Below are 22,430 nucleotides of genomic sequence, written 5' to 3' on the forward strand. Positions count from 1 at the left end.
AGGGGAGATTACTATGTGGTGGGATGGAACCCCTTGGAGGCCTGCTGGATGGGGTGGTCACAGAAGCCTTGGGGACATTGTTGGCAAGCAGTTCACAGCTCTGCAGAGCCCTGCTCCGTTTAGAAGCTGGCAATACTGAGGGCATTGCGAGAAGGGAAGCTCAGCTCAGAGGGGCACTACCAGAGCGGAGGTCACAGTGCTCAGGCGCTGAGTAGGACAGGCTGCAAGAGAGAGGATGGGCACAGCTACCAAAACAGGACGGAGGCGTGCGAGGTTCTCAGGTAGGAGTGAATTCCTGGGACCAGCCCCACCCTAATAGGAAACCAGGAAGTGCCACCCCCCCACCCAGTCCCGCCCCTGTCTCTGGGCAGGCAGCCGTTACCAGGCAACAGAAACCGGCTGGAGAGGATGCGGTGGTTGCTAGGCAACCCCATCCCAGGCCTCACTTGCCACTTTCCTAACGTCCCCGGTTCCCACAATCCCATGGGGAGAGAGGCCTGGACATCCGAGGTCTGGAGGGGAGAGTATCTGGGAGTTAGGAAACTTCGGGAGAGATGGAGAGATGGAGAAAAAGAGAGACAGGCACACACAGAACCCCACAGATGAATGGACCCAGAGCAGCAAAAGAGAAAAAAAAAAAAAAAAGCAAAGAGAGAGAAGGGAGGAAACAGAGAAAGTGAAAGAGAGGCTTAGAGAAGAGAAAGACAGAGAGACTCAGAAAGGAAGAAAGGACAAAATAGATAGAAATACAAGGGAAGAGAAAGACAAGACAATAGGAAAATGGGGGTAGAAACGGAGAGAAAAGAGGAGAGTTACAGGGAGGCAGGGAGAGGACTAGGAGGGAGAAAGAGGGAAGAGACAGGAGGATGAGGAGGCAAGATAAAGAAAGGACAGAGCAGGGAGCGGAGGAAAGAGGGGCAAGCTGGAGTGGGGGAAACCAAGGCACAGGCGAGACACAGGAAGAGGGAGACAGAGGATGGAGAAAAGATAGGAACCGACTCGGATACAAGCAGGAAGAGCTGGAAGGGAGGAGTTAGTAAGGCAGGGAGTGAGCTGCCTGCCAGAAGTGGGTGCCATACCGCTGCCCCCCACCCTACTGGGGAGCAGAAGTAAAGGAGGAGATGGTGCATCTTTGCTCTTCACTACTCTCCACCCCTAAGGAGTCAGGGATTCCTCTAGGCACCCCGGCTTTCTGCAGGGCAACCACTGGGCAAGGAGTTTGGCCAGATGCACAGCTCCGCTCCCCCGGGCTGAGGGCTGTGCCCCAAGGGAAGGGATGCTTGGGTTTCCATGGAATAGGGTTACTGTGGGGGGCCCAGAATGCTGTGAAGCGGGCCTGGACACCGGACCCCACTCAGTCCCCATGGAAGGACAGCTTGAGCTGGTGAAACTGTGGAATGAGAACTTCGAGGGAAGGATAGAGGCACAAGTCCTTCTCACCATCTCAAGTGGCCTGGAAAACCTAGGCTGGGGATCAGTCCCAGCTCTGCCCCCGACTCACTGCGTGATCTTGAGCAAGTCACTGCCCTCTAGGCCTCTGACAAGAAGAGAGTGCTGGGTGGGAGAGTATACTGGACAGGCTGGGGACTGCAAACTATAATGTGGATTAAGGTGAAGGCTTGTCAAGGATGGAGGTGCAAGGGATGCTGGGAGACCCAGAAGGAGCGCTCACAGTGGGAGGAGTGTGAAGGGCGGAGCTAGGAGAGAGGCAGGAGTGGAGTGGGTCATCCTGAGACACCAGGGACTCCTGGGGCAAATCAGGGAGCAGAGGACAAAGGACAGAAAGACGGAGGGAGAGATGGGGCAGAAGGACACGGACCCACAGGTGGCAGCCAAAGGTGGGAGCAGACAGAGAAAGACAGGGTTGAGGGGCAGCAGGTGGACACAGAGATACACACAGAAAGACAGCCCAAGAGGTAGAAACTGAGGCTAAGTGAGAAAGCAAGAGACAAACACAGCCTAGAGGCGAGACACCAAAGGAGATAGAGACAGGGCAGGTAGGGTGTCAGGCAGGTCCAGGACTCAGCCCCAGAGACTGGGCAAAGCCAGATAAAAGTCAAAACCCAGCAGAAAGCTGAGCAACAGCGGGCACAGGAGAGACATCAGCAAAGATGAGAGTCAAGGAGGGCCAGCGAAGGCACACAGGGTGAGGCAGAAGGCAAAGGGAGATAAAGAAACAGCAGCAGGTACAAGACTTGGGAGAAGGAAAGAAATGGCCAAACTCTATAAAGAGAGAGGGCCAGTCGGAAAGAGAGACAGTATGTCGGAGCTGCACGACAGGCCCATAGAAGAGGAAGGGGCAAGGGGGAAAAGCACCTGAGAGAGAGAAAGGGGGAGTCAGGGAGGGAAACTGAGGTGGGGAGATGGAGTGAGTGCACTAGAGGGGCACAGGCAGGAACAGGGCAAGCTCCCGCAGGAGAGGCCAGACCCACACAGAGGCATAGCCACCCCAAGACACTCAGGAATGCCGTGCGGGAGAGCAGGAGATCCCGGGGCCTGAAAGCCCCCAGACATGGAGAGGAATGGGAGCAGAAAGGCCACACAAGGTAACACAGAAGTGGGGAGAGAGAATGAGAGTGGAAAGAGCCAGAACAGCCAGGAAAAGTCAGCATGGACCATGAAGCGGTGCGGCAGCAGCTGAGGAGGGAGGGACGGAGGAGCCGGGCACCCAGAGTGGATCTGGGGGAAAGAGGTGGAAAAGTGACAGAGGGAAGACAGCCTCCAAGCTCAGAGGCAGAGAGAGGGAGGAGGACAGGTGAGCGGAGGCACAGAATGGAAAGAGAAGTGGAAAGAGACCTGCCGGGGGAGACTTGGAAAGAGGGAAGCCAGGGTGGAGGAGTTCTGACAGAGAGAGGGATCTAAACAGAGACATGCCGAGAGTAACCTGGGCTAACAGCAAGGAGAGAAGTTGGGCAGAGTCAGAGACGGGCCCAAGAGACACAGGAAATGGGGGCTCAAAAGCGGAAAGACATATCCAGGAGATAGAGACTGGATGGGGTGGGGACAGGGCCAAGGCCCACCGCAGGCAGAGGATGAGGCTCAGAGGAACAGAAAGAGCCAGTCTGGGACCAGGACGGAGGCTTGGAGACAGCAGGGGCACGGACATGCCAGGTGCCCGGGGTAAGTAAAGCCCAAGTAAGAGCAGTCAGCCCCGTAGGACCCCAGAAAGCTGGAGGGCCGGGGGTGGCAGTGAGCTATGTGCCCAGAAGAAGGGGTGAGAAGAGGTCGAGGTGAATGGACGCTGAGGAGATGGAGGGCGCAGAGCAGGCCCCTAGTGGGGGAGGGTATTTGCCAGTCCGGAGAACGGGGAGAATGTGGTGCCCCCCTGCCAGGTGGCACCAAGCCCAGCCTTCCAGGACCCAGAACCCAGCCCAATCCCCGCCCTGCAGACACTCACGGATCCTGGTGGGACGGAGGGCTGGGCTCCCTCGAGGCCCGAGGACCGACAGCGGGAGGTGCTCTGGCGCTGGGTGGCGGTGGGGCTGGGCGGGGGGAGAGGGCAGTCCACAGGGCCCCCTCCCCCGCCGCCAGCGGTGGCCCCCAACTAATCCAAAACGGTGGCTCCACAGGAGCAGGGAGGAAGGACAGGTGGAAGAGGAGAGGGCGGGCCGGGGAGGGGAGGAAGGGGAAAGGAGAAAATGGAGGAGAGAAGGGGATAGAGGAGAGGGGGAAGGAGCAAATGGAGGGGAAGGAGGGAGGAAAGGAGGAGAGGAAGGTGAAAGCGGAAGGGGGGGCACAGGCAAAGCCGGGGGAGGGGGAAGCTGGCCCAGGAAAGGGCCCCCGCCCCCTCCCCTAGCCGGGCCGGCCTGGGGGGGCCACAGGGGGCGAGGACTGGGTGGAGAAAAGGAAGCCGGCCATCAGGAGAAGTGGGGGAGGGGAGGGCCTGCTGGGGGAGGGGGCCGCCCCCTTTCCCCCTCCCCCCTGGAGCCTGGGCCCTGCCCTGGTTGAGGCAAGGGCCCGGAGTCCTCAAGCCCTCAGCCCCCACGGGAAAAGCATGCTGGGGGCGGGGAGAGCCCGGGAGTGGAGGGCTGGGGAGGATGGAGAGCTGGGAGACCCGGAGAGGCCAAGAAGGGGGCAAATGAGGTGGAGAGATAGGGAGGAGGGAGAGGAGAATGGAGAGAAGCAGGTGGGAGAGAAAGGCGGAGGAGGGTGGGGTGTCCCAGGGGCTCCCGGTGCTGGGCCTCAGTGGGAGGGCTTGGCCACAGACTCCTGGTCCCCTGTGAGGAGAAGCTGCTGCCGGCTCCAGTCCCCGGCTGGGCCTGCCTCCCCGCCGCTGGCTGCCGCCACCGCTGCCGCCACCGCTCAGTCTCCCCTCCGAGGCCGCCGCCTGCCGCCTGCGCTGGGTCCTGGAGCGCGGGGGGGGGGTGGTTGGTGGGAGAGAGATGAGGGAGGGAGGGAGGGAGGCAGGGAGGAGGGCGGGCAGGAGGAAGGGAGGGAGGCAGGCAGAGAGCGAGTAGGGAGGGGAGTCAGGGGAGGGGGAGCCTGTATTGGTTGGGGCTGGGGGCCCCCCGCGAGGAGAATGCTGATGAGAAGAAGGAGCTGCATTGGATGGAGGGCCCACCCCCGAGCCACCCCCTCTACCACACCATGCCACCGCCCTGCCCAGGCAGCCCTGGGCACAGGAGCCCACAGAGAGGAGAGGCAAGGAGACCCAGGGAGAAGGCCACTGAGATGAGGGGAGAGGGCTACAGAGATGAAGAGAAATGAAGAGAAGAGAGACAGCTGTCAAGACTGTCCAGAGAAGTGGGCCGAGACCCACAAACCCCACAAGGACAAGGACAGGAAAAGCCCAGGGATAAGAAAGAAAGGCCCATGGAGGCAAGGGAGCAGCCTACAGAGACAAGCAAAAGGACCTCGGAGACAAGGGGCGGTAATGTGGACATAGAGACCTCCCGCGAAGGAAAACAGGAGAGAAGCCAAAGACACAAGAGAGAGGCCCCTGGAAACAGAAAGCACTCCTCAGATATGGGGAGCGGTCCACAGTGCAGGGAGAGAGCCAAGGAGAGCTGAAGAAGGTCACAGAAACAAGGGAGGCCTACAGACACCAGGGGACCAAAAAGACAAGGATGTGGCTCATAGACACAAGCGAGCCACTAAGGCAGGAGCTGCCCGCCTGGAGATGCAGGGCAAGCCTCCCCCAATATAAATAGCTCCTATAGAAGTGAGGGGATGGGTGGTGAGTATGAGAATTCCCTGTAGTGCACAGAGAAATCCTTGGGACCCACAGAGATGAGTGGGTGGAGAGAAGGGGCCCTCATTCTCTAGTCGCAGGAGCAGAGAGGCAGTGGGAAAGGTGGATGGGACAAGGAGAGGGAGCTGGAGGGCAGAGCCAGAAGTGGGAGACTCCTTCCCAGGGAACACTCTGCAGCCTCTCAGAAGAAGCTGAGCAGGGCAGGGGGATGGAAAAGAGAAGCGACACAGATCTTGGAGTGGGGGTGGGTGGTGCATGGCTGGGTGGGGGGTGAAATTTGGGGGGAAGAAACATGACAGTTCGCACCGAAGGCTGAGCCCGTGACTCACCACCACCCCCGATGCTCGTGATGGGGAGGAGACACTGACACACTCACGTGCGGCCCACAGCACATGTGACCACATGCCTCGAACACACAGCTGGCACATGGCAACTCCTGGACCACATGCCAGCCTAGCACAGGAAGCCCTCTGTAAGCTGGCATGTGGGGCATCCTGGACACACATCTGACACATATATCTGACGCTGAAGGACCACCAACTTTGCACACACCTCCTTACCCCACTTGGTCAACATCTACACCCGCCCCTCAAACACCCACACTCAACTCCAGCCAGGCCTAAAAGCCCAGATTCACACCTGCCTCTGGGACTTTGCTTATGAAGGACCTCAACACAGAACACCATCCTTTCGACCAGGGCAGTGGCTCATTCCTGTAATCCCAGCACTTTGGAAGGCCGGGGCAGGTGGACCACCTGAGGTTGGGAATTCAAGACCAGCCTGGCCAACATGGCAAAACCCCGTCACTACTAAAAATACAAAAATTAGCCAGGCCCGGTGGCACACTCCTTTAGTCCCAGCTACTTGGGAGGCTGAGGCACAAGAATTGCTTGAACCTAGGAGGCAGAGGTTGCTGTGAGCCATGATCATGCCACTGCACTCCAGCATGGGAGACAGAGCAAGACTCCATCTCCAAAAAAAAAAAAAAAAAAACAACAAAAAACAAACCACCATCCCCTCTAAATTCAACCTGTCCCGGAAATCCTAGCCAGTCCTGCGCTACCACCTTCAGAAAGACCGGTCCAGGCCTCAGCTTATTCCTATATGATCTGGAGAAAAGAGACCTGCACAACCCAAATCAAGTTGAGAAGTCCAAGCAAAAGGCCTGAGAAGTTACCCAGATCCTCAGATTTTCTTTTTTTTTTTTTTTTTTTTTTGAGATGGAGTCTCGCTCTGTTGTCCAGACTGGAGTGCAGTGGCATGATCTCAGCTCACTTCAAGTTCCGCCTCCCGGGTTCACGCCATTCTCCTGCCTCAGTCTCCTGAGTAGCTGGTACTACAGGCGCCCGCCACCATACCAGGCTAAATTTTTTTGTATTTTTAGTAGAGACAGGGTTTCACCATGTTAGCCAGGATGGTCTCGATCTCCTGACTTCGTGATCTGCCTGCCTCGGCCTCCCAAAGGGCTGGGATTACAGGCGTGAGCCACCGTGCCCGGCCAGATTTTATTTTCTTTTCTTTTTTCTTTCTTTCTTTTTTTTTTTTCTTGAGATGGAGTTTCGCTCTTGTTGCCCAGGTTGGAGTGCAATGGCGTGATCTTGGCTCACTGCAACCTCCGCCTCCGGGGTTCAAGTGATTCTCCTGCCTCAGCCTCCTGAGTAGCTGGGATTACAGGCATGCACCACCATGCCCGACTAATTTTGTATTTTTAGTAGAGACGGCGTTTTTCAAGTGGGGAAAAGGAGGTTTCAGCAGAAGCAAGAATCTGCCCAAGGTCACACAGCCTGTCAAAAACTGAGCATGGCTTCCACTTCTCTGGCACCTACCCCAGGTGATTTTGCCCTAAGGGCAAACCCAGACTGCTTCAGAGCAGGCCAAGCCTAGCTTTAGCTCACCAATTTCCACCAACTCTCTCCTCCACTTCTTGCATTCATCCCTTCAACATGCAACCACTTGAACTTCCCGCCTGCCAGGCAGGTGAGCCTGGGGGCCAAGAATATAGACTTTAAGGTCAACTCCTGGGTTGGAATCCTGACTCTTCCTAACTATGGGAACTACGACTAGTTACTTCTCTGGGCCTCGATGTTTTGTAGAGTCAGCATGACAGTTTCTCTCTCATAGGGTTGTTGAGAGGATTAAACCGAGTAATGCATGTAAGCATTGAGCATAATACTTAGCACATCATAATACACTCAAGAGATATTAGTTATTATTATTAGGCTCCCGGAGATACTAATAAAAATAACAACTGGCCAGACACAGTGGCTCACACATGTAATCCCACCATTTTGGGAGGCCAAGGCAGGAGGATAGCTTGAGCCCAGGAGTTCTGAGACCAGCCTGGGCAACATAGTGAGACCCTATCTCTATAAAAAAAAAAAAAAAAAAAAAAAACCCGGGCATGGTGGCTCATGCCTGTAATCCCAGCACTTTGGGAGGTTGAGGTAGATGGATCAACTTGAGGCCAGGAGCTCGAGACCAGCCCGGCGAATGTGGCAAAAACCCATCTCTACCAAAAACTATGAAAAATTAGCAGGGCATGGCGGTGTATGCCTGTAATCCCAGCTACTCAGGAGGCTGAAAATTGCTTGAGCCTGGGAGGCAGAGGTTGCAGTTAGCTGAGATCACACCACTGCACTCCAGCCTGGGTGACAGAGCTAGACTGTCTCAATAAAAAAAAAAAAAAAAAAAAAAAAAATTAGCGGCTGGGCACAGTGGCTCACGCCTGTAATCCCAACACTTTGAGAGGCTGATGGGGGAGGGGGCGGGGTGGATCACCTGAGGTCAGGAGTTCGAGACCAGCCTGGCCAACATGGCAAAACCCCGTCTCTACTAAAAATACAAAAATTAGCCGAGCGTGGTGGTGTCTGCCTGTAGTCCCAGCTACTCAGGAGGCTTAGGCAGGAGAATCACTTGAACCCAGGAGGCGGAGGTTGCAGTGAGCTGAGATCGTGCCACTGTACTCCAGCCCAGGCGGTGGGCGAAAGTGAGACTCCCTCTCAAAAAAAAAAAAAATTTAATTTAATTTAAAAAATAGGCCAGGTGCAGTGGCTCACGCCTATAATTTCAGCACTTTGGGAAGCCAAGGCGGGTGGATCACGAGGTCAGGAGATTGAGACCATCCTGGCCAACACGGTGAAACCCCGTCTCTACTAAAAATACAAAAATTAAGCCGGGCGCGGTGGCTCAAGCCTGTAACCCCAGCACTTTGGGAGGCCAAGGCAGGCGGATCACGAGGTCAAGAGATTGAGACCATCCCGACTAACACGGTGAAACCCTGCCTCTACTAAAAATACAAAAAAATTAGCCGGGCCTGGCGGCGAACGCCTGTAGTCCCAGCTACTCAGGAGGCTGAGGCAGAATAGCGTGAACCCGGGAGGCGGAGCTTGCAGTGAGCCGAGATCGCGCCACTGCACTCCAGCCTGGGTGACAGAGCAAGACTCCGTCTCAAACAAACAACAACAAAAAATTAGCCAGGCGTGGTGGCGAGCACCTGTAGTCACAGGTACTCAGGAGGCTGAAGCAGGAGAATCGCTTGAACCTGGGAGGCGGAGGTTGCAGTGAGCCGAGATCGCGCCACTGCACTCCAGCCTGGGCGGCAGAGCAAGACTCTGTCTCATAAATAAATAAATAAATAAATAAATAAAATTAAATAAAATGAGTAACTCCTAGATGTCTTTTACTCTGTGCCTCACATGAGATGGGCTATTAGCCCCATTTCACAGATTAGAAACTTAGGCTCAGGACAGTTGACTTGCCCTAGAACCAGGATTCCAATCCGGGAATCTGTTTTAACTATACATGCCTGGTGTTACGGAATTTAATCCATGAGAAGGTTAGGACATCTAGTGACCAAATGGCCATAGAATTGGCCCCGGGTCTCACTGTGAGACGCATCCCATAGTGGCTTCAGGCAAGTAAATAAATAACACAATTCTGAGAGTCAGTTCCCTCATCCGAGAAGTTGAAATTCCTCTGTGTTTGGGTTCAAGGAGTAGGTCTGGAAACGTTTCTTTTTTTCTTTTAGATGGAGTCTCGCTCTGTCGCCCAGGCTGGAGTGCAGTGGCGTGATCTCGGCTCACTGCGACCTCGGCCTCCTGGGTGCAATCAAATCTCGTGCCTCAGCCTCCCGAGTTGCTGGGGTTACAGGTACGAGCTACCACGCCCAGCTAATTTTCTGTATTTTTAGTAAAGATGGTAGTTTCACCAGGTTGGCCAGGTGGGTCTCGAATGCCTGTCTTCAAGTGATGAACCCGCCTCAGCGTCCCAAAATGTTGGGATTACAGGCGTGAGCCACCACGTCCAGCCTGGAAACGTTTCTAACAGTACTGGGGCAACTCCCTCCCAAGGCCCTGAGGGGCGCAGGAACGAGGTGAGTAGGAATGGCCAGAGCCCCTTGGACACATGGGACCCCACTCTCGAGGTGTAAGGGTTAGAGTCACCCCGGAAGGAGGTGGAGTGGTGTCCGCCCGCTACCGGCTCACTTCCTTCAGGCTCTCACCCCGATTGTCCTTCAGGTCCTCTACCCACCACATTCCCTGTTTCTTCCAATGAAATTGTCCCTGCTTCTTCTTTTTCTCCATATCCTCGCTCTCCTTGCTTCCCCTCTGACATTTCTCCTCTCTCCACCTCCCAAAAGTCCCCTCGGTCTTTTCTCTGTTTCTTTCTGTTGCCTTCATTCCCCTCCTTTTAATAAAATGAGTCTGGAACCTTGGTTTCCCTTTTCTCTCTCCATGTGACTGGTACTGCATGCAGTTTGCCCTCTCCCCATCGCGCTAAGTGGTTTCACTTTTTCCCTCTGACCCTCGGGGAAACCACAAAGGTTCCCGTGCCTCCAATCCCCCGCTCCAGCCCTCAAGGTGCCGCGTGCCTCAATTTCCCAGGCTCTTTCCTCCCTCTCCCTGTCCCCAACTCTGACTCCCTCACGGCGTCCCCAAGATGGCGCCCGCGGCCGCGCTCCGCCGCCTGACGTCATCGCGCCGCCCTCCGCTCAGAGTTCCCCTCGGGAGCCGTCGGAGGCGGAGTCGAGAAGGAGGAGGAGCATCCTCTAGGGAGGATTAAAGGGGCGGGCACTATCCACCCGAGGGCTGACCGGTGAGGGAACGTCGCTAAAAGATTGGTTGGGCGCTGCGGGGAATCTCGACGCTCCTCACTATTGGCCCAAGCCTCAGAGACATGAACGTCGATTGGCCGAACGGCAGGGCCCGAGCGGGCGATGATTGGTTGCGTCCGGCCGTCCGTGCGGCGGCCGAGGAGGAAGGTGGGAGGGGCATTGCTGAGGGTAGCTGGGGGCGAGAGCGAGGCTACGGAGCAGGCGAGAGGCGACGGGGAGAGCTAGAGCGGGCGCAGCGTTAGGGTGGCCGTGCAAGAGGAGCCGTGGCCCGGGCCCGGGCCCGGGGCGTGCGAGACGGCGGAAGCAGGTGAGCGCGAGCGGGCGCGCGGAGGCCGGCCGGACTGCCCTCCCTGCCGCGGCGGCCTCTTCTCGCCAGGTCGCCTGCGCACTGAGGGCCTGAGGGGGTGCGCGCCGGGCAGTTAGGGCGGAGCGGCACCAACGGCCGACCGGGCGCGCGGGCAGCCAGGCGGGGGCCGGGCAGGAGCGGCGGGTGGGGAAGGGGCCTGGAGTCGCGTGCGGGGCTGAGTGAGGAGGGGCGGGGCTCGGGCTGGGGCTTTGGCGGGGCACCTGGGCGGGAATGGGAGGCCTCAGAGCTGTCCCAGCAGGGCTCCGCGCCTCCCCAGGGTTTGGGGTAAAGGACTTGGTGGTGTGGCAAGTCCAGGACGAAGGGGCTGGGCCGGTTAGACGGCACGTGGGTGCCCAGTTAGGGGCTTAGGGCGTGAGAAAGATAATTAACTTAATGGAGGGGGAAAATATCTAGTTCTTCCTGGAAAAAATTGGGGCGGTGAGAGGGGTTTTGGTGTGAAAAGATATTAGGAAATCGATATCCCCAAGGGAGCAGTTTAGAGCTAAGGAGGGGTCCAGTTGTAATGGATGGGGTTAAATTAATGTGAAGAGGCCTTAAACCAATGTGTCAGGAAATTGGGTACCCTTGGAATGCGTGGAGAGGGGTCTTTGTACAAAGAAGGATTAGGTGTATTTTAAAAGGGTGTCTGGGTGTCCCTAGAATGAGCTGGGGAAGGTAGTCTTTTTTAAGTACAGGTAATTAGGCCAAGGTGAAGATGGGATTTGGTTATTGGAAGGGGGAGGAAGTAAGGTGGGAGAGATCTGTGTGCTAAAGTGAGGGGTGCCTGGGAATTCCTGGAATGAGACTGAGAGGTTGCTAAGACGTTGAGGGGTCTGAGTACCCCCAAAGTAGGAGGCCGGTGAGAGGGGCTTGAGTGTGAGGAAGAGGGATCTGTGCTGGATTAAGGTGGTGATGGGGGTTCTGTATGAGAATAGGAGGTCCGGGTATCCCTAAAGGGGGTTTGGGCAGCAGGAGGGGTGTGTGTAAAAGTAGCTTAAGCCATTGTGAAAGATGGTCTGGATATCCCTGGAATGGGTTAGAGTGTGTGTGGATCTTTACACAAAGAAGAGGAGTTATGTTGCTACGAAGAGGAGGGTCTGAGCATCCCTAGAATGGGTTAGGGTGGGTTGGGTGTTTCATCAAATTAAAAAAGATTAGGTTAATAATCTGGAGGAGGATCTGGATATTCCTGAGATGGATTTGAGGGGGGGGTCTGTTTGCAAGAGAGGCATAGGTTGATATGAAATGAGGGTATGGGCATCCCTGAATGAGTGGCTGTGTATGAACAGGAAGGGTTTAAATCAATGGGAAGAGGGGATCTGGGTATCTCAGAGGGGATTAGAATTGTCGATTTGGTCTTGGTACAAAGAAGAGGTGATGAATGTAAAGAGTGGATAGATACCCTGGAGACAGGAGTTAGGGTGGTGGAAGGGCCTAGGTCTGAAGCGGGGAGGAGTAGGCTTTTGTGAAAATGGGTCTGGGTATTCTGGATAGGGGGTTAGGGTTGTAGGAGAGGGCCTTGATTTGTAGAGGAGGTTAAGTAATTATCATGAAGTGGTTAAGGTGGGCAACGTGTGGGTGTGGAGATGGGTTAGGCCAGTGTGAGCAAATTTGACTGGGGGGAAGGGATATAGTTTGACGTGAGGAATCTGGGCGCCCGAGGAAGAGTTGGTGGGTAGCAGGGGTTGCGTGTAAAGGGGAGGGGTGGCACCGTGTACAGTGCTGAAAGTGGAGTGGTGGAGCATTGGGCAGTTTGAGTGGTCTGGGTGTAAAAAGAAGTCTGAGAACCTGGGAGAAGGAGCAGAGGCCATGGGAGGGGTGTGGCTGGGAGAAACAGGTGGGGAAGGCCTATATGGGGTTTCAGTTGGGTACCTTGGAGAGGAATGGGGTGAGGTGAGTTGGTAAGAAAAGGAGTCAGTGGAAGGAGGTCTGAGTGGAGGTTCCCATGTGCTGGACGGAACTGTGGGGCCTGCTGTGAGGTGTGGGAGATGAGGGGACTGGACAGGTTACAAGGATCTGGTGGGTGGAGTTTGATGCAAGTTGATACAGAGGTGAGACTGGGGAAATTCCTGGGGAAGGGACTGCCTGGGAGATTTGTGTTTGGTGTTTGTTATGCTGAGGGGAGGAAGGATTATTGGGAAGGAGGCAGAATTTTAAAAATCGAAGGAAGAACCTAAGGGGGTGTAGATCTAAGGTATTAGGAGTGGAGAGTGATTAAAGGGAAGAGCTGAGGAATCGGTGACCTAACTGGTTTGTCCCCACTGTCTTCTCTTCCAGCCCAGGGCCTTGCTGCCGCCATGACTGAGGAATCGGAGGAGACAGTCCTGTACATTGAGCACCGCTATGTCTGCTCTGAGTGCAACCAGCTGTATGGATCCCTGGAAGAGGTGCTCATGCACCAAAACTCCCACGTGCCCCAGCAACACTTTGAGCTGGTGGGCGTGGCTGACCCCGGAGTCACTGTGGCCACAGACACAGCTTCAGGCACGGGCCTCTATCAGACCCTTGTGCAGGAGAGCCAGTACCAGTGCCTGGAGTGCGGTCAACTGCTGATGTCACCCAGCCAGCTCCTGGAGCACCAGGAGCTGCACCTGAAGATGATGGCACCCCAGGAGGCAGTGCCAGCTGAGCCACCACCTAAGGCACCACCCCTGAGCTCCAGCACCATCCACTACGAGTGTGTGGATTGCAAGGCTCTCTTTGCCAGCCAGGAGCTCTGGCTGAACCACCGGCAGACGCACCTCCGGGCCACACCCACCAAGGCTCCTGCTCCTGTTGTCCTGGGGTCCCCAGTTGTTCTAGGGCCTCCCGTGGGCCAGGCCCGAGTGGCTGTGGAGCACTCATACCGAAAGGCAGAAGAGGGTGGGGAAGGGGCGACTGTCCCATCTGCCGCTGCCACCACCACTGAGGTAGTGACTGAGGTGGAGCTGCTCCTCTACAAGTGCTCTGAGTGCTCCCAGCTCTTCCAGCTGCCGGCGGATTTCCTGGAGCATCAGGCTACTCACTTCCCTGCTCCTGTCCCCGAGTCTCAGGAGCCTGCCTTACAGCAGGAGGTGCAGGCCTCGTCACCTGCAGAGGTGCCTGTGTCTCAGCCTGACCCCTTGCCAGCTTCTGACCACAGTTATGAGCTGCGCAATGGTGAAGCCATTGGGCGGGATCGCCGGGGGCGCAGGGCCCGGAGGAACAACAGTGGAGAAGCAGGCGGGGCAGCCACACAGGAGCTCTTCTGCTCAGCCTGTGACCAGCTCTTTCTCTCACCCCACCAGCTACAGCAGCACCTACGGAGTCACCGGGAGGGCGTCTTTAAGTGCCCCCTGTGCAGTCGTGTCTTCCCCAGCCCTTCCAGTCTGGACCAGCACCTTGGAGACCACAGCAGCGAGTCACATTTCCTGTGTGTAGACTGTGGCCTGGCCTTCGGCACAGAGGCCCTCCTCCTGGCCCACCGGCGAGCCCACACCCCGAATCCTCTGCATTCATGTCCATGTGGAAAGACCTTTGTCAACCTTACCAAGTTCCTTTATCACCGGCGTACTCATGGGGTAGGGGGTGTCCCTCTGCCCACAACACCAGTCCCACCAGAGGAACCTGTCATTGGTTTCCCTGAGCCAGCCCCAGCAGAGACTGGAGAGCCAGAGGCCCCTGAGCCCCCTGTGTCTGAGGAGACTTCAGCAGGGCCCGCTGCCCCAGGCACCTACCGCTGCCTCCTATGCAGCCGTGAATTTGGAAAGGCCTTGCAGCTGACCCGGCACCAACGTTTTGTGCACCGGCTGGAGCGGCGCCATAAATGCAGCATTTGTGGCAAGATGTTCAAGAAGAAGTCCCACGTGCGTAACCACCTGCGCACGCACACAGGGGAGCGGCCCTTCCCCTGCCCTGACTGCTCCAAGCCCTTCAACTCACCTGCCAACCTGGCCCGCCACCGGCTCACACACACAGGAGAGCGGCCCTACCGGTGTGGGGACTGTGGCAAAGCTTTCACGCAAAGCTCCACGCTGAGGCAGCACCGGTTGGTGCATGCCCAGCACTTCCCCTACCGCTGCCAGGAATGTGGGGTGCGTTTTCACCGTCCTTACCGCCTGCTAATGCACCGCTACCATCACACAGGTGAATACCCCTACAAGTGTCGCGAGTGCCCCCGCTCCTTCTTGCTGCGCCGGCTGCTGGAGGTGCACCAGCTCGTGGTCCATGCCGGGCGCCAGCCCCACCGCTGCCCATCCTGTGGGGCTGCCTTCCCCTCCTCACTGCGGCTCCGGGAGCACCGCTGTGCAGCCGCTGCTGCCCAGGCCCCACGGCGCTTTGAGTGTGGCACCTGTGGCAAGAAAGTGGGCTCAGCTGCTCGACTGCAGGCACACGAGGCGGCCCATGCAGCTGCTGGGCCTGGAGAGGTCCTGGCTAAGGAGCCCCCTGCCCCTCGAGCCCCACGGGCCACTCGTGCACCAGTTGCCTCTCCAGCAGCCCTTGGAGGCACTGCTACAGCATCCCCTGCCCCTGCCCGCCGCCGGGGTCTAGAGTGCAGCGAGTGCAAGAAGCTGTTCAGCACAGAGACGTCACTGCAGGTGCACCGGCGCATCCACACAGGTGAGCGGCCGTACCCATGTCCAGACTGTGGCAAAGCTTTCCGTCAGAGTACCCACCTGAAAGACCACCGGCGCCTGCACACAGGTGAGCGGCCCTTTGCCTGTGAAGTGTGTGGCAAGGCCTTTGCCATCTCCATGCGCCTGGCAGAACATCGCCGCATCCACACAGGCGAACGACCCTACTCCTGCCCTGACTGTGGCAAGAGCTACCGCTCCTTCTCCAATCTCTGGAAGCACCGCAAGACCCATCAGCAGCAGCATCAGGCAGCTGTGCGGCAGCAGCTGGCAGAGGCGGAGGCTGCCGTTGGCCTGGCCGTGATGGAGACTGCTGTGGAGGCACTACCCCTGGTGGAAGCTATTGAGATCTACCCTCTGGCCGAGGCTGAGGGGGTCCAGATCAGTGGCTGACTCTGTCTGACTCTTCGGCACCTCCATGCCCTGTTGCTGAAGGCCCTCCAGCATCCCCTTAAGCATCTGTACATACTGTGTCCCTTCCTCTTCCCATCCCCACCACCTTGTAAGTTCTAAATTGGATTTATTCTTTCGTGAGGGGGGTGCTCTGGGGTCCTTGACACACATAAAGGTGCCCCCCAACCTTCCACCTCTTAGCACTGGTGACCCCAAAAATGAAACCATCAATAAAGACTGAGTTGCCAGCAGTGTGTAGAGTGGAATTTGGGAGTCATGGGTCTTACCTCTCATGGCTGCGTCACCAACACCCAGAAGTGGGCCTGGCAGGTAGTAGGGGTAGCAGGAGCTCAGTAAACATTTGCTGGGCTGAAGAGAATGTCCTGGTGTTCATGGGCATGGCTTTCGGAGCAGGGCCTTCACTTTACTGCTAGATGGAGGTAGCTTGGCTCTCTTGCCACTAGAGGTCCCATGGCTCTGTGGAATAGCTCAAGAGTGTTTGTACTGGTGGCAGGAACTTTCAAAGAAATCAGATTCTTACACCCCTGTCCCTGACTCCTGGCCTGATGTGGACCTTGTCTCCCAAGGCCATCTGATTTTCTCATTGATCCCCAAGAGCAAATGCAGGTAGGCATGATCTCTAGAGCTGTGGAATTAAAGGAGATTCTGAATAATATGTCTGGATGTAGGAAGATTCATGAGAGGTGGTGACTTGAATTCCCCTGGAGTTGGACTTTGGCTCAGCCAACAGATTTTTATTGTGAGAGATGGGTTGTTGGGATGGCTGGCCAATGTTTGAACATCTAGTTAGTCTCAAGTACTATATAACTGAATAATATTCACACTGATTACGTGAGAACATTTTGCAGGGAAGGAATCTCCAGTCAAAAGCATTGAGATGACTTGCCCAAGGTCAGATTCAGTCCAGGCAGGGCAGAGCTTGAATTTAAGCCTGATTTCATTTCATTTGGTTTAATCACCCATATGCTTTTCTCTCCACTCTGTTGCCTTCTGCATACTTTGGGGAGGGTGGTGGAGACAAGATGGGAGTATGTGACTGGTGGGATGCTAGGCTGCTGTGCTAGCCTTGTTTCTGAGACCCCCATCTCCCCAAAGATTATTCCAGATCTTTCTGTTGAACTCTTTTTCTTTTTCTTTTTGAGACGGAGTCTTTGCCGCCCAGGCTGGAGTGCAGTGGTGTGATCTCGGCTCACTGCAACCTCCACCTCCCAGGTTCAAGCGTTTCTCCTGCCTCAGCCTCCCGAGTAGCTGGGATTACAGGCACGTGCCACCACCCCCGGCTAAATTTTTGTGTTTTCAGTAGAGACGGGGTTTTACCATGTTGGCCAGGCTGGTCTCAAACTCCTGACCTCAGGTGATCCACCCACCTCAGCCTCCCAAAGTGCTGGGATTACAGGCATGAGCCACTGTGCCCGGCCTGAAAGAACCCTTTTTTTAAGACAGGGTCTCACTCTATCGCCCAGGCTGGAGTGCAATGGCATGATCTTGGCTCACTGCAACCTCCGCCTCCTGGGTTCAAGCAATTCTGCCTCACCCTCCCAGGTAGCTGGGATTAGAGGTGCGCACCACCATGCCAGGCTAGTTTTTTGTATTTTTAGTAGAGACGGGGTTTCACCATGTTGGTCGGGCTGGTCTTGAACTCCTGACCTCAGGTGATCCACCCGCCTCAGCCTCCCAAAAGTGCTGGGATTACAGGCATGAGCCACCGTGTCTGGCCTAAAACAAATTCTAATAATAATTATTGTAATAATTGTAAAAATTCTAATAATAATTGTTGTTGTAAAATAAATGACATAACATTTGAAAAGTTAATGTATTAAGGTTCTGTTTATACAAAAAAATACGTAATCAGGTTATGTGCATGTGTGTGTGTATGTGTGTATCCTACCTGTTATATGTATATAAATTACACAATAGATACAGTAAATAATATACATATATGTATATATAAACTTTTTTTATAGTTTTACTCTATAGCCATATAAACATACATTTTAATGTTTATATACATATATATAGTTCCAAATCCTAGGATTTGGAGTATTCTTTTTTTTTTTTAAATGAAGTTCTGGGGTACATGTGCAGAACATGCAGGTTTGTTACATAGGTATACACATGCCATGGTAGTTTGCTGTACCCATCAACCTGTCATCTGCATTAGGTATTTCTCCTAATGCTATCCCTCCCTAGCCCCCCACCCTCTGACAGGCCCTGGTGTGTGATGCTCCCCTCCCTGTGTCCACATGTTCTCATTGTTCAGCTTCCACTTAAGAGTGAGAACATGTGGTGTTTGGTTTTCTGTTCCTGTGTTAGGTTTTATTTTATCTTTTTATTAAAAATGGGGTCTTGCTGTGTTGGCCAGGCTGGTCTCAAACTCCTGGCCTCTAGGGATCATCCCATTTTGGCCTCCCAAAGTGCTGGGATTAGAGGCATGAGGCACCACACCTGGCCTGTTTTTTTCTATTTTTCAGAGTCTCGCTCTGTCACCCAGGCTGGAATGCAGTTGCACAGTCACCGCTCACTGCAGCCCCAACCTCCTAGGCTCAAGTGATCCTCCTGCCTCAGCCTCCCAAGTAGCTGGAACGACAGGCGAGCACCACCACATCTGGCTAATTTATTTTGTAGAGATGGGGTCTTGGGTTCTGTTTGGTTCTGACTGTGCCACCTTGAAGATGGGCCTGAACCAAATGATCTTCCTCCATGTACTATTTTTATGCCCCATCCCTGCTGACTTGTTTTGACAGTTGAGGAGCTTTGCTTTCTTTGTCTTGCCAAAACACTGCAGTGCTGACACTTTTTGTCTTACTAAATATGAAACCTATCTTTCACTCTATTCCTTTTTCCTGTGCCTGGATTCCCACAACCCTCATTATCGACTTTGCAGGATCCCAGCACCTGTGTGCCAAGCATACATTAGAGGATGGAACAGTGCTGAGGAAATGCAACAGCTTTTTTTTTTCCCTGAGATGGAGTCTTGCTCTGTCACCCAGGCTGGAGTGCAGTGGCATGATCTCAGCTCACTGCAACCTCTACCTCCCAGCTTCAAGTGATTCTTGTGCCTCAGCTGCCCGAGTAGCTGGGATTACAGGTGTGCACTACCATGCCCGGCTAATTTTTGTATTTTTAGTAGAATGGGGCTTCACCATGTTGGCCAGGCTAGTCTTGAACTCCTGGCCTCAAGTGATTCGCCGGCCTGGGCCTCCCAAAGTGCTGGGATTATAGGCATGAGCCACCACGCCCAGCCTTCCAGTGCATTTTCATTAATACCACTTCTGCTTTTCAGTGGTAAAGTCTTAGGGATCAGTCCATGGCCTGACGGCCTGCGGAAGCTGTTGCTACTGCCGAATAACAGATGGGCACAATAATTTGAGTAAGAGTTAATGTTGCTCTAAAAAGGAAGGAGGTTGGTGTGTACATTGTACCACCAGAAAACTTCAAAATCAACTCTGGTTGGTTGGTTTGAGACAGGGTCTCGCTCTGTCACCACCCAGGCTGGAGTGCAGTGGTGCTATCATAGCTCACTGCAGCCTTGGCCTCCTGGGCTCAAGAGATCCACCTCAGCCTCCTGAGTAGCTGGGACCACAGATGCACACCATCATGCCTAGTTAATTGTGTTCTTTTTTTTTTTTTTTTTTTTGAGACGGAGTCTTGCTCTGTCACCCAGGCTGGAGTGCAGTGGCACAATCTTGGCTCACAGCAACCTCCACCTCCCAGGTTCAAGTGATTCTTCTGCCTCAGCCTCCCAAGTAGCTGGGACTACAGGCGCACACCACCACGCCCGGCTAATTTTTGTATTTTTAGTACAGACGGGGTTTCACCATACTGGCCAGGCTGGTCTCGAAGTCCTGACCTAATGATCCGCCCGCCTCGGCCTCCCAAAGTGCTGGGATTCCAGGCGTGAGCCACCACACTCAGCCCAATTTTGTTCAATTTTTGTAGAGATGGGGTCTCACTGTGTTGCCCAGGCTGGTGTCGAACTCCTGGGCTTAAGGGTTCTTCCTGCCTTGGCCTCCTAAATTCTAGGGTTACAGGCATGAGCCACCACACATAGCCTAGTTTTTTTTTGTTTATTTTTGAGACGGAGTCTCGCTCTGTTGCCCAGGCTGGAGTGTGGTGGCGCAATCTCAGCTCACTGCAAGCTCTGACTCCAGGTTCACGCCATCCTCCTGCCTCAGCCTCCGGAGTAGCTGGGACCACAGGCGCCTGCCACCACGCCCGGCTAATTTTTTGTATTTTTAGTAGAGATGGAGTTTCACTGTGTTAGCCAGGATGGGCTCAATCTCCTGACCCCGTGATCCACCCGCCTCGGCCTCCCAAAGTGCTGGGATTACAGGTGTGAGCCACTGCACCCGGCCTTTTTTTTTTTTTTTTTGAGATGGAGTCTCGCTCTGTCGCCTGGTCTGGAGTGCAGTGACGCGACCTCGGCTCACTGCAACTTCCACCTCCTGGATTCAAGCTATTCTCCAGCCTCAGCCTCCCGAATAGCTGGGATTACAGGCGTGCGCCACCGCGTCTGGCTAATTTTTGTATTTTTAGTAGAGACGGGGTTTCACCATGTTGGCCAGGTTGATCTTGAACTCCTGACCTCAGGTGATCCGCCCGCCTCGGCCTCCCAAAGTGTTGGGATTACAGGCATGAGCCACCACGCCCGGCGTTTTTTTTTTTGTTTTTGGTGGGGTTTTTTTGCGTTTTTTTGGTGATGTGAAAAAATGACATATAACTCTTCTGTTAATTTATTTGACTATTTGTGAGGTTGAAACTTTTTAATGTGTTAATTGAAACTCTGGTTTTAAAGAGTCTCTTTAGTCCTCTGGGGAAGCATCCAGGGATGGAAATGAAGAGGTATTTGCTGGTTTCCTGGCTTTCTCATAGTTCTCATTTATTGAAGACAGTGTGCTGGAGCTCAGTCCTAAGCACTTTACTTAGACCATCATCCTACAACCTCGTGAGGTAGGTATTGTCCCTTATTTACAGATGAGGACACAGAAGCTCACATATTGAAGGTCATATATTTATAAAATGGCAGAACTGAGATTTGAATTCAGAAATATGAATTCATCCTAAATTCAAAGACTTGGTTCTTTGGCAAGAACATTTGTGCAGGTTTTACTTCCAAACATTCACTATTTTTTAAAATTTAATTTTTTTGTTTTTGTTTTTTAGACAAGGTCTCTCTCTGTTACCCAGACTGGAGTGCAGTGGCACGATCATGGTTCATTGCGGCCTCGACATCCCGGGCTCAAGCAATCCTCCCACCTCAGTCTCCCAAGTAGCTAGGACTAGACAGCAGGCACATGCCACCATGCCCAGTTGAGTTTTTGGGGCTTTTTTAGAGAAGAGTTCTATGTTGCCGAAACTGTGAACATTCACTATTGGAACAGAAGTAAAACCCTCCCTTCCCCAGCATACAGATCTCCAACCCCACACCCTGATTTCTTTACGACTGTTCCCAGGACACAGAGGAGACCAAGGGAGAGCAGGCATCATTTCTCTCTGTACAGTTTTTAATTTTTTATTTTTTGATGTTTGTTGTTCAGATGAATGACACACTCAAGTTACAAAAATGGGGCTTTAAAAGAAGCACATTGTACAATGAACAAGCAGATTGGAGTTAAGAACACTGAAACGCTAACCCGCTACCACGAGAAGAGACAGGGAGGGGGTACAGGAAGGGAAGGAAGGGGCTAACAACACAGGGGTCAGACGGAACTGAAAGGGAGGCTAACTTGGTGAGGATGGAGGAAAGGCAGGTCTACTCCAGGGCTGATTTCTGGATGCTGGTTCTTGGGCACCCTTGCCTTGTACTTGCCACCCCCTCCAACTTCACCCACACCCATTCCAACCTGGTCATTCTGGGTGGTGAAAGACACCCACACCAGAACGGGCTGCGCCAATCAGGTCTTTACGAAGTAGGGTGGTCACCTTGCCCTAGTGGAGCCCTGGATTTGGAAGGTGATGGTGGCAGCAGTGGGACAAGAGGCCAGAAAGGGGTTGAAAGTTCAGGCCCCTGCTCTTCCTAAAGATTCCTCGCCCTTTCCCCACCCTGCCATTATCCAAAGGCCCTCTACGAGTTGCCGAGAGAGGCCCCCAGTCACCCTGCAATTATATAAATAAATAAATACTGAGCCCCTGGGTTTGGGGGACATATTGGGGGAGGGGCAGCAAGGATAGAGGACAGGAAAGAGAGGAAGGGGAGGGAGGCAGAAGGGAGGGGTCACAGACATAGTAAATAGTTGTCTCCGTCTCAGCAACACTTCTCTCTGGATTTTTCTCTCCTTTTGTTTGTTTAACAAGGAGCTAACAATTCAAGGACAAATACTTAAAAATATACATTATTTTTTCTTTGTTTCCGCCTTTGTCATCGTCGTCTTGCTTTGGAGACTGCTGAGGTCAAAGTTTAAACCGCATGAAGGACCTGCGGCTTGGAGTTTTTGTGTATTTTTTTTTTTAATTTTTATTTTTAAATTTTTTTCACTTTTTTTTCCAACATATAAAAAGGTAGCGGAGTTGTCTGTGGGTTTTTTTTTTTTTTTAATGGTTAAATCTTTGGTTTGTTTCTTTTTTCTCTTGGAGGCCTTTATCTCTCGCACTTGCCTTTCCCACTCAGAGACCAGTGGGGGCCCGCGTGTCTCAATCTTGCTGTCTGTCTCACTCTCTCTCTCACTCAGGTCCCCCTACCCTGGGCTAGAGGAAGAGAGAGGCACCCTGGTATTCGGGTGGGTTAGAAAAACTAGTCAGGTCAAGAGGTCACCCTGACTTGGCTAGTCCCTCGCC

At 54.0% G+C, this 22,430-nt stretch overlaps 2 protein-coding genes across 5 annotated transcripts in view; one reads left to right on the forward strand and one right to left on the reverse strand.

Annotated features, from left to right (window-relative positions):
* GRIK5 (glutamate ionotropic receptor kainate type subunit 5) overlaps positions 1–3,516 on the reverse strand; it is a 73,233-nt gene extending 69,717 nt beyond the window's left edge. Inside the window, exon 1 of the mRNA XM_054463332.2 lies at positions 3,398–3,516. The gene's annotated coding sequence lies outside the window, so the exon portion shown is untranslated. The remainder of the gene's footprint in view (positions 1–3,397) is intronic.
* A 6,910-nt stretch (positions 3,517–10,426) lies between these two features.
* On the forward strand, positions 10,427–15,886 carry ZNF574 (zinc finger protein 574). 4 transcript variants are annotated; one of them, XM_054463324.2, is made up of 2 exons: positions 10,427–10,611; positions 12,928–15,886. In XM_054463324.2, the coding sequence occupies exon 2, from the start codon at positions 12,948–12,950 to the stop codon at positions 15,633–15,635; it is 2,688 nt and encodes an 895-aa protein (XP_054319299.1). In that variant the 5' UTR covers positions 10,427–10,611; positions 12,928–12,947; the 3' UTR covers positions 15,636–15,886. The 4 variants fall into 4 exon arrangements, with proteins under 4 accessions (XP_054319299.1, XP_054319301.1, XP_054319303.1 ...); XM_054463326.2 differs by lacking the exon at positions 10,427–10,611 and adding an exon at positions 10,760–10,829; XM_054463328.2 differs by lacking the exon at positions 10,427–10,611 and adding an exon at positions 10,860–10,935.
* Positions 15,887–22,430: the final 6,544 nt, after the last annotated feature.

The sequence above is a fragment of the Pongo pygmaeus genome, chromosome 20 (genome assembly GCF_028885625.2).
Source record: "Pongo pygmaeus isolate AG05252 chromosome 20, NHGRI_mPonPyg2-v2.0_pri, whole genome shotgun sequence".
NCBI classification, from domain to species: Eukaryota; Metazoa; Chordata; class Mammalia; order Primates; family Hominidae; genus Pongo; species Pongo pygmaeus.